The sequence below is a fragment of the Haliaeetus leucocephalus genome, unplaced genomic scaffold (genome assembly GCF_000737465.1).
Source record: "Haliaeetus leucocephalus isolate CR32 unplaced genomic scaffold, Haliaeetus_leucocephalus-4.0 Scaffold140, whole genome shotgun sequence".
NCBI classification, from domain to species: Eukaryota; Metazoa; Chordata; class Aves; order Accipitriformes; family Accipitridae; genus Haliaeetus; species Haliaeetus leucocephalus.
Window position 1 is genome coordinate 6944099 of NW_010972576.1, and position 13420 is coordinate 6957518.

At 48.9% G+C, this 13420-nt stretch overlaps 1 protein-coding gene across 1 annotated transcript; it reads left to right on the plus strand.

Annotated features, from left to right (window-relative positions):
• Positions 1-54: 54 nt before the first annotated feature.
• PPP1R3B (protein phosphatase 1, regulatory subunit 3B) lies at positions 55-6068 on the plus strand. Its single transcript, XM_010586141.1, has 2 exons — positions 55-99; positions 3102-6068. Exons 1-2 carry the CDS (start codon positions 86-88, stop codon positions 3991-3993), a joined length of 906 nt encoding a protein of 301 aa, XP_010584443.1. The 5' UTR covers positions 55-85; the 3' UTR covers positions 3994-6068.
• The last annotated feature ends 7352 nt before the right edge of the window (positions 6069-13420 follow it).

Consider the following 13420-nt stretch of genomic DNA (forward strand, 5'->3'; position numbering starts at 1 on the left):
GCGGGCGGGCGCTCTTAAGGCCCCGGGTCCGGCGCTGCCTGGGCTGTGGCGGCGAGCCGAGGGGGGGGGTGTAGGGGCTGGCCTCATGCACTGCACCAGGTATGGTCCCTGTGGGGCTCGCGCCTTCCTTCCTTCCTTCCTTCCGCTGCTGGCGTTTGGCTTCCCCGGGTGCCTGCCGTGCCCGCCGGTGCGGGGTCGCAGCCCCCTCGGGTGCGCGGGAGCGGTACCAGCGCTCCCCGACCACGGTGCCGCTACCGGGGGGAGCGGGGACCGTCTTGGCTTGGCTCCCCGGGTGAGCCGGGAGCGGGGCGGCGGGGTGCCCCTCCGCCGGACTCGCCGAGGGTGTCCTGGAGCCCCCGCGGGGCCGGGCGGTGGGTCGTGGCCCGGGTTTGCAGTGCTGCTTTTGGTTGCAGAGGGGACGGGCTGCAGCGGGGCTAACATATCGCCCGGACCCCGGGTAAGTGCCGGTGACAAGTGGGCCGTGCCCTCGGAACAGCTCGGCTTTTCCTGAACCGGAGAGGAGAAGAGGGCAGAAAACCCGAGTGCCACTTCTTCCAGCAGCGTGTCACGTCTAAAAACTTCTGGCTTAGCAGCTGCTGCGTGTCGAGCCCTCTGCGAGAGGGTTATCTCTTTACAGACAGTGCTGGAAGCAGAATGGAGGCAATCGAAGGGTTTTGATAAATGTAGGTGTAAATAATTCCTTTGCTCTGTCTTGCATCTCCTTCCTAGAAATGGAGGAGGGAAGAGTGAGCGGTGACATCCTCTTCCGGAGAGGGTAAAGCTGCGGGAAGATGTCCAGAGACAGAATCTAGTCTGTTCGCTCCTTGAGAGGAAGGGGAAAGGAATTGGCCCCTGTACCTGCACAGGGCTGCCTGCCTTGCACTGCTTGCTTCCTAGAGCTCGCTTTTCTGCGTGAGCTCTCAAAAATATTTCCCTGATCCCACCTTCAAAGCATCTGACGTTCAAGACAGCCAATGCTAGCCCCAAAAGGGAAACCTTCCTCTGTGGGCTGTGAGTTGGGCATCAGTAAGCTCTCAAGTGCAGAAGGAGATGTCTGGGGTATCAAATGAGCTGAAAAAGTTTGTAAAAGCATGGAGCTCAGCCTAATCGTGGGTCTGAAAAGCTCTTACTGTAGTTCTTAGCTTGGAAAAAAGCTCCAAGTAATGCAAATCAGGCTGGATATTTCATACCTTTTCATTCTAAAAATTGTGAAGTAACCAAAGCTTAATAAGAAATCTGATGTCTCGGCAGTTATGGGAATTCAGCTGAATAAATTTCCCTGGGAAAACATGCTATGTGGATGAAATTGGCCCAAGTAAGAGAGAAGCATTGAAGGCTGCCTTAATTTAAAGGAGGAAATGACCTATATAAAGTGTGTGTGAATAAAAACTTAGCAAAACCAGGTAGAGATGAGCAGAATGATGTTAGCAGACAGGTGGATCTGCTGTCTGTCTTCTACAGCTGCCCTTGAGCTGAAAGGAGGCTGAAGGAGGCGATACCAAAGGAGTTAGTTGGTGGGTGTGTTGGGAAGCAATCTTTGGCACATGTGCTCTGAATAAACAGATGCCCTTGCTGAATGGATGCTGTGAAAGCCTGCTCAGAGCTGCTCTGTTGCTGTTGCAGGGTGGGGAGTTAAAGCACCAATTTGGAGAGCGTAGCTCTTGCTTTTTCTTGGCACAGGGGTAGCAATCAAGTACTAGAGCTGGCTGTGCATGGCTTTGGCAGCCGGAGCTCTGCCACATCAAGTGGCCGGCAGCCGCTGCTACTGCTGCTGGCTCATCCTGCTCTGCACAGTGGGAGCAGCTTTGGAGCCTGGCCTGCAGCCAAACAGGGGATTTTTATTAAGGGAATACTCTGTGTTTAAGGTCAGCTGCAATGCAACTGACTTAAGGGGGATGTGTGTGATAAATCTGTCCAGCAGTTTATCCAGAGCCAGGCCAAAGAGTCTGCCAAAAGCATCCAGCCTAACCTCAGTGCAAGGCCAGGAGCGATAGGTATGATGTTTTGGGAGCTGCCTAGCTGTAGAGGCATCTCCAGGGTTACATCTGGCAAGGTGCTGAGTGGGAGCTGCCCTAGAGTGGGTGCACAGAGTTGGGTGGTGCTGCATCCCTGGAGGAATGGGCTGGATGCTGGAGGAGGAGAGGCTGTGGTAGAGGGGCACATGGCCTGTGCCTTTTTGGGGACAGACTTGCTTCCGAAGGCTTGGTCGACCTTGAGTAGGTGAGTTGTGTTTGGCAGAGCCCTGTGGCTATACAGGTGTTTCCCAGGGGCTCAGCACAAGTGCTGTGGAGGCTTGAGGTGTGAAGTCTGTGTTGGAGGTAAAATCTGCTGGGCCGTCTGAGCTGACATCTGTTATGAAGTGCAGTGGAGAGAAGAAAGAGGCTTCTCTGTAGGTGCTGAGCAATGTTGCCTAAGTCTCTACCCTGCTGCTGTATCAGACTGTTGCTATCCTTACAATACCACTTTAGATGGAGCAGTTCTAGGAGACAGTGATGAGCAAAGTATGTAGCTCAACCAAACAAGTGCTTTCTAGCCTCTAAAAATACCAGACACTTGGGGTTTATGAAAGGTGATGTCAGTTGCATACAGCAGCTTGTGGCAAACTGAGTCCCTGCTCCTACAAAACCATCTGATGCCATGGGGAGAGCCATCCCTGGAGGGAGGAGAGCACAGCAAGAATACTGCTTTATGTAGCACTGGAATTTGATAATCTCTTGATTTTGTGGACATCAGCAGGACTGAGCCATGGGTTTTGCTTTGGGTCAGAAATGCTCTAGAGCCTGCTATTGCTAGCCTAGTAGGGCAGTGCCTGCGTGTGTCTTCGAATTGTTACTCTGTCCCTGTAGCAACTGGAAGAGATCTTGTTCAAGGGCACAACAGGCTCTGGTCCTGCCACTTCTGCTGTAGCACATTTCTCACAGTGTCTGTAAATCACACCATGCAAGTACCTGCCTTTAATTAACCTTGATGAGGGACTTGTGGAGTTGATGGAAGCAAGTTTCTTTGGGATGGCTAGGGGGGAAGTGGTGTAGCATTTGTCTGACAAAAGTCATATTAAAATGCTTTTCTAACATCAACTAACCCTTCTTCTCATCTTCCAGAGTATTAGACTATTTTCCTCACAAACAAGCAATGGCTGTGGATGTAGCAATGCAGCTATACCTATGTTCCTCACCCTTGCGGAGAGAGAAGTGTGCCTGCAAAATTGCTCCAAAGCCAAGCAAGCCGTTGCGGCCGTGCATCCAGCTGAGAAGCAAAACTACACTGAATGGACCAGAAGAGGCAGCAAACTCCTTCACACACAACAAAGTGAAGAAGAGGGTGTCGTTTGCAGATAGCAGAGGCTTTGCTTTGACGATGGTGAAGGTGTTCTCAGAGTTTGATGATCCACTAGATATTCCTTTCAACATCACTGAGCTGATAGACAACATTGTGGGCCTGACAACCGTGGAGAGGGACAGCTTTGTCCTGGATTTTGTTCAGCCCTCTGTGGACTACCTGGACTTCAGAAACCGCCTCCAGGCAGACTGTGTCTGCCTTGAAAACTGTATGCTAAAGGAGCGATCTGTTGTGGGAACAGTGAAGGTGAGGAACCTCGCTTTTGAAAAGACTGTGAAGATCAGGATGACGTTTGACACCTGGAAAAACTTTGTAGATTACCCATGCCAGTATGTCAAGGATACGTATGGAGGGTCAGATTGGGACACATTTTCCTTTGACATCAGCTTGCCTGAGGGAATTCAATCCCATGAAAGAGTAGAGTTTGCCATCTCCTTTGAGTGCAATGGGAAGGTGTACTGGGACAGCAACAAGGGCACAAATTACAGGATCATACGGTCAGAACTGAAGTCTGCCCAAGAAGCTGTCCACCCCCCACAGGGCCCTGAGTTTGGCAGTGCCTTTGACCAGTTTGGGAGCCCTCGGTGCTCCTATGGCCTCTTTCCTGAGTGGCCCAGCTATTCGGGCTATGAGAAGCTAGGGCCTTACTATTGACTGAAGGACAAAGTCCTGATTGACTAACTGTTGCTGGTGTGTCTGCAGGCCTGGAAGCTGGTCTGAACACGAGGTGTACGGAAAGGTGGAAGAAGTACGGATCCCTGTAGCTCTGCATAAGCCTCCTGGCAAAACCAGATGTGCTCTGCTGGCAGTGGGCTTATAGTCAGGGAAGCATCTCTGGCAGGCGTAAAGGGCAGCCTTCCCTGCCTCAGCTCAGATAACTGGCTCTCCAGATGCTCAAAGGACCAGGAGCTGTTGCTCATATATCTCTTAAGTGCTGCTACTCCTTCCTCTTCTATAAAGCTGCTAGTCTCCAGGGAAACACTACCGTGCTTATCTTGTCTGTCCAAGCTATGTAGTGGTGGCTGGTTTGTATTGCTTGCCTAGTGTTAAAAGGCTTTTTTCAAAATATGTTCTAGTATTATGTTTTTAGTGGGCTGTACTTCAGCTGCAGGGTTCTCCTTGCAAAGCTGGCCTGTGCCTGTCAGGTAGTAGAATGGTCAGCTTGCGGGTAACAGAGCCCTCTCCTTGCATGTGTCCTTGTAGTGTGAGGTCCTTCCTACTGGAGGCAGAAAGGGTGTATTGGAAATGAAAATGCAACTGTGATAACAGGAAATGTGGCCCTACAGCTGGCCATATTAGGAGATGTATGTGCCTGTGGGAGAGGATCTGATATGCTTAGTCACCAGTTGTTTTATCAGCTGATCTTGAAAAACTCTCATTATACCCTTGGTGTTACCAAAAATAGAGATTAGCTGTGTGGTGCTTGTAACACTGCTGTGGGTTGACAGCCTTGACTGCTGCCTTCAAAACCCTCCTGTTTCTTTTATCACAAGTGATTGATGATGCTTTTCCCCTGTGATGGACATATGAAGTCAGCTGTTGGTCGTGCTGGGCACTGAAAATGCAGTTCTTCCTCCTGTGGACTGTAAAACAGGGTTTTGTCCAGCTGGGGCCCACAGTCCTGTGCAGGAGGCTGTGCTCAGGTGTTGCAGGAGCTAAACACAAATGGACCACATGGCTACTCTATGCTGTGTCCTGTTATAAGAAAGTGACTGTTGTGTACCTACTGTGGTGGAAGTGCCTTGACTGAGAAAGGGGTGGTACATGCAATCCCAGCAATGTGTTGGGATAAACAGGCTTTGGAAATGATGTTGCTTTTAAAAAAGATCTCCTAATGGTTTGTTATTCTGTGCCACGGACTGCTTGGCAGCTAGTGGCATGGCACTGCTCACATGTGAGGATGCTGTGGCTATACTGGATTAATATCAACATGCTGGGCTTCCCTAACTGTTGTAGCAGTAGCTGCCATTCCGACTTGTAAATGCCCAAACTTTGCATCTCTGTGTCTGTAAGAAGTGGCTCACACCACCTGGGCAAAGAACTAACTGTGAGGAATGTGAGATGTGGGGTTATCCTGACGCTGCCCCTGGATGTGAAACAAATCACGGATGTGAGCCGTCCCTATCTTCAAAGAGGGGGCTTGTCTTCTGGGCCTGTGCTGAGGTGAGGTGGCCAGCTTGTGCAGTGCCAAACAGCCTCACAAAGCTTCTTGTGTGCTAGTTGAGCAGAATAACTTCATCCTTCAGCTCAAAGGGAGAGTGCTGAATAGTTTGTAGAAACAGAGGTCAAGGGAATCTTTTTTTCTAGTGTATAAGCTTTATATAGTTTTTTGGGTGCCTATAATAGCCTATGGATGGGCTGGAGAGAAGCAATGGGCTAGACTACTTAACTTTTTAAACCTAGCTTTTAATTCTGGAGACTACTGTATATAATACTTACAAGCTGTTTTACCCTAACCTAGATGATCACTGTTGGATGCCGAAAGGGACAAGAGCTAGCCTTCAACTGCTGCTTTTTCAAAACCCAACACCGATGCATGTCATCACTATGCTTGATCACTTAGTTGAGGTGGTAAATCTACTTGCTAGCCCAGAACTCATCAGGCTTGGTTCCTCTGTTCAAACAGCTTCCCAAGCCAGCTCTTATAACCTGCATCTGGTATCTCTTGAAGGGACTGTTGCCTAGCTTGGCTTGAACCTGGTTTTAAACTTAAAGCAAGTCTGAGTGACACTGATCTTTTTTTTTTCCTTTCTTTTTTTTTAGTGTATGGTGTTAATGCTATAAGACACTGACTGTAGAAAAGTCATGTTCTCCTGGCATGCTGTCATGCCTACGGAGAGCTGTTTGTGGGCTGAAACAAGGCATGTGTCTGGGGTGCTGTGGATGGTGGTATCTCCTTATGGGCCTGTTCATTTTCAGGCTGTGGATGGGGTGTGCTTAGGGAGGAATGTGAAATATAAGCTAGAAGAGCAATGCCATAAGTAAAAGCTAGGCTGGGAACTGACTATTTGACCAATAGTGGTTTAAAAATATTACTTGTGGCCTTTCCCTTTTTCCCTTTTTCCATTGCCAATGTGAACGTAGTAGCAAGGAGTTGCTCTCCTCGCTCTAGGCCTGGAAGTGCCTTGTGGGTTGTTTTGCATGTTTGTTTTTTAAAAGATATTTTTGTACACAACATTCAAGTGGAAAATGCACTTTATAATTTCCATGTAATGACTCTTTTAAAACTATAGTCCTGTTTTTATCTGATTGTTAAAATAAAGGTGGAACAAAATGTTGGCTGTGTATCGTCGTCTTATTTAAACACCCATGGGGCTGGGGAGGTGATTTGGACACAGGACCAGCTTCCTGCAAGTGGCCATTGGCAGGGAGGAGCACACATCCGCAGTGGACTCTGCTGCCTGCCACAGGAAAGAGCTGCCTATTTCTGCTGCCTTCCTGCCAACACAAATGCTTCCAGAGCCTCTGCAGCTGTGGGAAGGAGCAGAGGAGCCAGGCCCTTGCCTTTGTGCTTAAGTTTCCCCACTAACCACTGTGTTCCTGAGCTGCTCTTTACTCTTTCCCTGCTTGCAGTGCCAGAAACAGCCTTTTCAGGTTTTTCTGCATTTGTTTCAGGTCAGGCTCAGTCCTTACCCCTACCTGGCTTGATCTGGGATCAATGCTTTCTCTCTGCCTGGGTACTGGGGTGCGATGGATACAAGGAGAGCTGTTGCAGTAGGAGGGTCAGGCTCTTTTCTAATACCAGGATCAAGTGAAAGTTAGACCCTTCACCTCAGACTAATTTTTCCTGTTGTCACTGCAATAAGAAGCACTGGCAGGAAAGGTGCCCCTTTACAGAGAGGGAACAACTCTAGTGTAAATGCTAGCCAGGGCTAGTTGCAGGATGTGACCTGGCTTTCACCACAAAGATGAGGTCTTGGTGATGCCCTGGAAGTGTTGCATTTCAAACAGTCAACCTCTGAGTTGGGTGGCTTTTGCCACTTACAGACAAGAGAAGAAAGCAAGCTGGGGGGAGGGGGGGGGGAAAAAGCACATACAGTCTTGGTGTAGGCTGGCTTGAGGGACTATGCAGGCAGTACTTCCTATCCTGCTACAAAGCCTTACAGAGTGTGAGCTTAGCCCTTGCTCTATACAGAAATAAAACTGAGCACCTTCTGACTGTGGCTATTTCTGAGTCTCTTGCTTTCAGAAGATGAACTATCTTTCCAGGGTGTTTTGCTTTCAGCAGCAGCTGGGTAAGGTAAAGCTTTTGGTTTCTCAGCTTCCTCCCCCAGTCTTTGCATCACAAAACCAAGGGTGCTGACCCAGTGGAGTGTGAGCTCTTCCACCAAGTGGTGAAGCTGCTCCCCTTGACAGAGGAGTATGGAATTTGCATGCACCCGGGAAAAGAGTATTGCATGGTGTTTCTTGCTGGTCTGTGATGTTTTCCTCCCCTGTGGCTCAGGGGAGCCTGCGTTGGCTGTCACCCACTGCTGTTTGTGCCCAGAGGCCCTTCTGGCGTTGTCTTTGTAGTGGGATTCTTCCAGGGGTGGCAGATCTGCCCAAAGGCAGCTGAGAGCTCCTCTGCAGTAGGAGTGCTGGGGTCCTGGGAAAGGGAACAGCACAGGCTGAGGGGGGTGAAAATTTATGTGTGTGTGATTTTTCACATGCAGGTGGGTAGGAGAGAAACCCTGCGTGTAATCCCCTGCCTGACAGCAGTTATGCCATGAGAAGTAGTATAAGGCAAAGGGCTTCCCTTTCTCGGCAACCATTTGCCACTCCCTTTTCTCCCCAAATTCTGTCAGTGCCACATCTAACCAACAGCTGTTAAGCACCATTAAAAATGCTTCAGATATATATATATATTTTACTACTGTTCTTCTTTTAATCAAACATACAACACAGACCTCTTTTAAAAGGCCATCTGATTGTTTTTCTGGTTGCAGGGGGAAAAAAAATAAATATTTTTAAAAGCTATTTGTGCTCCTCCCCCTGCCCCAGCACATCCCCAGGTGATTCGGGTGGCTTGGCCGTGGCTACTTTCACATCCGAACACCGGCCCAAGCTCATGAGTGAGACAACTGCAGTCAGCCATTTCCTGTAACAGTTTTGTGGCCAAAAACCCCATGTGATGACGGTTTCTGTTTGCGAGATAAGGAAGTCCAAGCTATGCCTGCTGACATCTGGGGCTGCTGAGATGTGCAAGCATTAGAAGGGCCAAGAGAGCTCTTGGGTTTCTCTCCTAATGCCCAGGTGTTACTTGCTAGAGGATACATACACTGCAGTTACTGCATTCATAAAGCCCTTGGTGGCAGGTGTGATTGTGTGCTTGCTGTTTAATATACAAAGATTTCTTAGAGTGCTCCTGGCATTCCCCACCCCCTTAGGCTTTGCTCTGAGGTTCCCAAGCCTCTGTATCCTGAGGGTTTTCAGTGCCACCTCTTGGCAGAGATAATTAAGCTGGGATATCATGTTGATCTCAGCTGAGGTGTTTGGAGGTTCAGGTTTGCCAAGTCTGTGCTCCACGGACAGCTCTGTAAAGGGGAGGGGGGCAGGTGTTCCCCTGGTCCATATCCAACTCCCTTTGCCAAGCACAATCGCCCACTGGCCCAGGGATGCTGTCTTACAGGGGAGCAGCTCTGCTGAACCACTGCCACCACAGCACCCTCATCTAGAGCATACTGGATTGCAAGTCCTGGACGCAGTGAAAAAGGCAGGGTATGGGCTCTCTGCACCTGCATCCTGGCAGAACAGGGTCAAAACTGTATAAGAAGTTTGTTAAAAGTAGATCCAAGCATCCCAGGAAGAGCACAGGTGAGTTTGCTGCTCTCTTCCCATTCTCATGCTTTCTAAGAAGGTCCTTGCTGCGGAATATGGACTTCCAGAGTTGTCCCTAGCCTTGTCCAGCTTGCAGAGCAGGGCTGGTGACAGGCTGAAAAAGTTCTCTTTGAGGCTGCTCATGTATTGAAGAAGGGCCTTGAGTTCATGTTTCAAGATATGCTTAGCTCATGGCCCTGCTTAATCAGAAAGTGAGGCTCTGTTGCTAACTGAGCACCAGACAACAGTGCGAGCAGAGCTACAGCTAAAAGACACACGATCCTGAAAGTGAGGAGGTGATGAGCAAAAATGTAGGAAATCCAAGAGAAGCTGACTGCTTTCAAAGCCAACGAGGACAGTTCAGCCTGCCGTCTGTCTGTGTCTCTGTACAGATGCTGTATGAGCACTCCATATTCTTGCTTTAGATGTTTGCGAGGCTAGACTCAGCATGGGGATTGCTCAGGTGAAAAACTGCCCACAGCAGGGTAAGATGCAGAGGGTAGGAAAAATGTCTCTGCCAAACCATGCGAGTATAAATGCATCCAGATAGTGGATTTGCTGCTGGAGCAAATTTTTCTTTGGTGTTAAACGTAGCTTTTGCAGGCGCTCGAAGTGGAGAGTGACCTGTGGAAGATGTGTTTGCCTTGCTAACAGAGGGCAGCAGTAGCATAAGAGGGGAGGAAGACCAAGTGCATCATTTCCTGGCAGCAGTCAGCATTTCTTCTTTGGTTTCCCCTCCACAAACGGTCAGCAAATGAGCCTCACTAAGAAACTGGGTCTTTGGGGTCATGTCTCTTGTCCACAAGGCAAAGGATAAGTGGTGCTTTCTTTTTGACACGTACCATGGGGCTTCCTGTTCCTCTGTAGCATCTCCCTCATGCTCTACAGCAGGGCATTCCCCTTTTCTCTTCTCTCTTATACACCATGATGCTGTTACCACCACTGCTAGCGTAACCATCACGAAACTCAAGCATGAGCTTGGTTTCACAATGTCTTCCGCAAGCTTGTGTGTGGTCTGGGGGCAGGAAGGTCACTTGTGTGCAGTGGGAGGAGGCTGTGCCAAGCACAGAGCTTTGCCATAAAGCCAGCAGCATGTGGCTGGGTTGCGATGCTCCCAAACTCCCCTGGTATTTCCACAGACTTGCTCCTACTGGGCATTTCGGCAGGCTCTAAACTATTGCAATAAAACATATTTATGTCCTTGTCTCTTTTTGATGGAGCTAAGCTTCAAACCAGCTGCTCTGGCCCAGCAAGGTTCTGCCACGCTGCAGCCAGAGAAGCTGCCTAGCCTGTCTTTATCCTCCCCCTTGGAGGGGTACCGTGCCAGGCAGTTAGCTGTCTTTAAAGACTTGTTATTGACATTTACACAAGGCTTAAAAAAAGAAAAATGGTGCCTTTGCTGAAAAATAATTGCAGCTGGCATGTTCCTTTGGTACAGATAAGTCAGAGCAGTCACCAAGTTAAGTACTTTGGCTCCTGGAACCAGGAAACGGGCAAGCCCTTCCAGCCGATACATTAGTCACAGGTCTTCTCTCTGCTCCAATGCTGCTATGTGGTCTCAGGGGGGAGGGAAGGCTCAGACTTCATAACCCAGGAGAATTGTGCTCAAAAGAGCATAAGAAGAGGGTGAAATATTCAGGATATCTCTGTAAATGCTTTTATAGCTTCAAGCTATTTCTGGTGTGTGAGCCTTCTTGAGACTATGATGATGTCTTTATATTTAATGAATCCTAGACAGGTTCAAGTGGGAAGAGATCTCTAGATGTCTGCTCCAAGCAGGACCACTATCACAGCTAGCTGAGGACACTCAAGGCTTCATCCGTGTGAATGATGATGACCTCAGTGGAGATGCCACCACAACTCTGTGCCCTGTCCCAGGGCTGCCCTGCTCTCCTGGGGAAAAGACATGGTCCTCAGCAATCAAAGAAGCTCTGAGCAACATTGCAGCCTTGCAAAAGCACCCTGTTTGTTCCAGCTCCTGGCCAGATTCAGGACATATGGATGTGAGGGGATAAGGTAAGTGGCCACAGGACAAAAATATTTCAGGGCTAGCAAGTCCTAACCCATGTGTAGTCTGGGGCAGCGGAGCAGCTGCTATTTGCATATAGCAAGGTACTTGCTATACCAAGGCCTCCTGCAGTAAAGGGCAGAACCATACTCCCAATACAGTTGCTGGAAAACCCTGCTGCCAAGAGCTCAAGCCCTAAACTGACTTACAGCCCACCTTCCAATGACACCCATAAAGGTCAATCTGAGCAAACTAGACCCCAGTTTCCTTCCCAGCACTCAATACTCAGCAGTAGGGAACTCATGATCTCCTGTGCCTGCTTTCCATCTTTATGGTCCCTGCCAGAACAAAACCGGAGCATTATCAGCAAGAATGTAATTCCTCAGTGTTTGTGTGGTGACACTCCAGCACTATGGAGACAGGCACTTTTATAAGAAGAAATATAATAGTCCTCTCCAGCCCCACTCAGGGTTTTATGACTGTTCCCCTTTCACACATTGTTCCCCTGGACACCTGGCAGGTGTTGCTTCTCCTGCATTTTCCTACTTGCTGTGCTTATTGGCATCTGGGAGACCATCAGAAATGCAGAGTGTTTATTAATCTATGAGCTCAGCTGAACGTGTTCTTGATAATGTTGCAAGCCAGGGCTCAGGGTAGCTGTAGGTGATGTGGTGACAAAGACCCAGAGTGGCACCTTCCACCCCTCATTCCACAGCACACTTGGTCACTGGGGTAAGACATGTTGGCACGGGTCTTCCTCTTGGGCTGAGGACTGTCACAGCCCAGCTTTACTTTCTCCAAGAAGCTGTCTCCAAGCACATCAACTCACAATAGGAGGCAAACTAAAAATAAATAAATCCATCGAACCCTCCACTCCTCCATGGTGGCTTCTGCAGGAGAAGAACTTTACTTCAGAGACCAGAACAATTATCACTAGAATGCTTTACAGCCATGCAAGTAATTATAGCAGACATGTACTAACTTTTAAGTTGGTAGTCAACAAGATTTCTTAGACAACCAATGAATCTACACACAAATCTTTCAGTGCTTCTAAATGCCCTGCAATAACAGCCCAGTGCTGGTAAACAGTGAGCCATAAAGCCAGCAGGGATGCACTCACTAAGAGTTAATAGCAGGATGACTGAGCATTTTAGTCATTTTTCCTTTTTTTAGTTTTGGTGTTACTGCAAGGAAACACAGCTTTTGTTCAGGCAAGCTGTCTTGTGAGTGTTATTTCTGCTAATAGGTATCCTGTTTTAGTCTAAAATTGAGAAATTGAGTATTTATTAACAGTTTGGTACAAAAAGCTTTTGTCATTACTCACCTACATCAAACTGGATTTCGTGTTTAACCACTTACCTCAACAAATACAGGCACTGCACACATGACTTGCTGGCCTGCTCTGAGACCTGGGAAACCCATGGCAGTCTCAGGGTGCTTAGGACCCGCAGAGCCCAAGGCTGTCTTTGGGGCTGGGCACCATGTGAAATGGCTCCAGCTGGCAACTCAGGATCACTTTGAAAAGGAAAGCAGAGTCATCTCCCTCTGAAATCAGAGCAATATCTGCTAGCAAGGAAAGAAGATCTCCAAGGGCCTTGTCTTGGCCACAGTAATGCCTGTAGGATGCAGTTGTGCCCTGGGTGAGGGGACCAGCAGCTTGCATTGGCCATCATCCTCTGGCGCACTGGCAACATGGAGCAACTCAGCTGTGCTGGGAAAAGTCCACCCATGGCCTTAAGGTGACTGGATGGGGAAGCAGGACACTGGCCACTCCAGCCACCTTTGCCCCTTGCCTCTCCTCTCCTCTTCCTGGAGCAATTTCTCAGGATGGGGGACAGGACCCTGGTGTTCAGCTCCTTCGGCACCTGTTGGCCCACATGGCCATGGAGCACAGAGGTGGCCTGGCAGAGGACAGCCCATACCCACTTCCTCACCCCTTGCCCTTGCCAAGGACGCCAAAGCCCATGCTTATGCATGCGGAAGACACACAGGGAAGGCACAGAAATTCATACTGACGACCAGTTATTGAGCTTACATTAAAAATACAGCGTGCTTTTTTAAGGATGTGGGGGGGGGAACCAGCTGGTTACATGAGATCTGGTCATGCATGTCTGAAATGTCCTGGTTTCAGCTGGGATAGAGTTAGCTGTCTTCCTAGTAGCTGGTACAGTGCTATGTTTTGAGTTCAGTATGTGAAGAATGTTGATAACACTGATGTTTTCAGCTGTTGCTCAGTAGTGTTTAGACTACAGTCAAGGATTTTTCAGCTTCTCATGC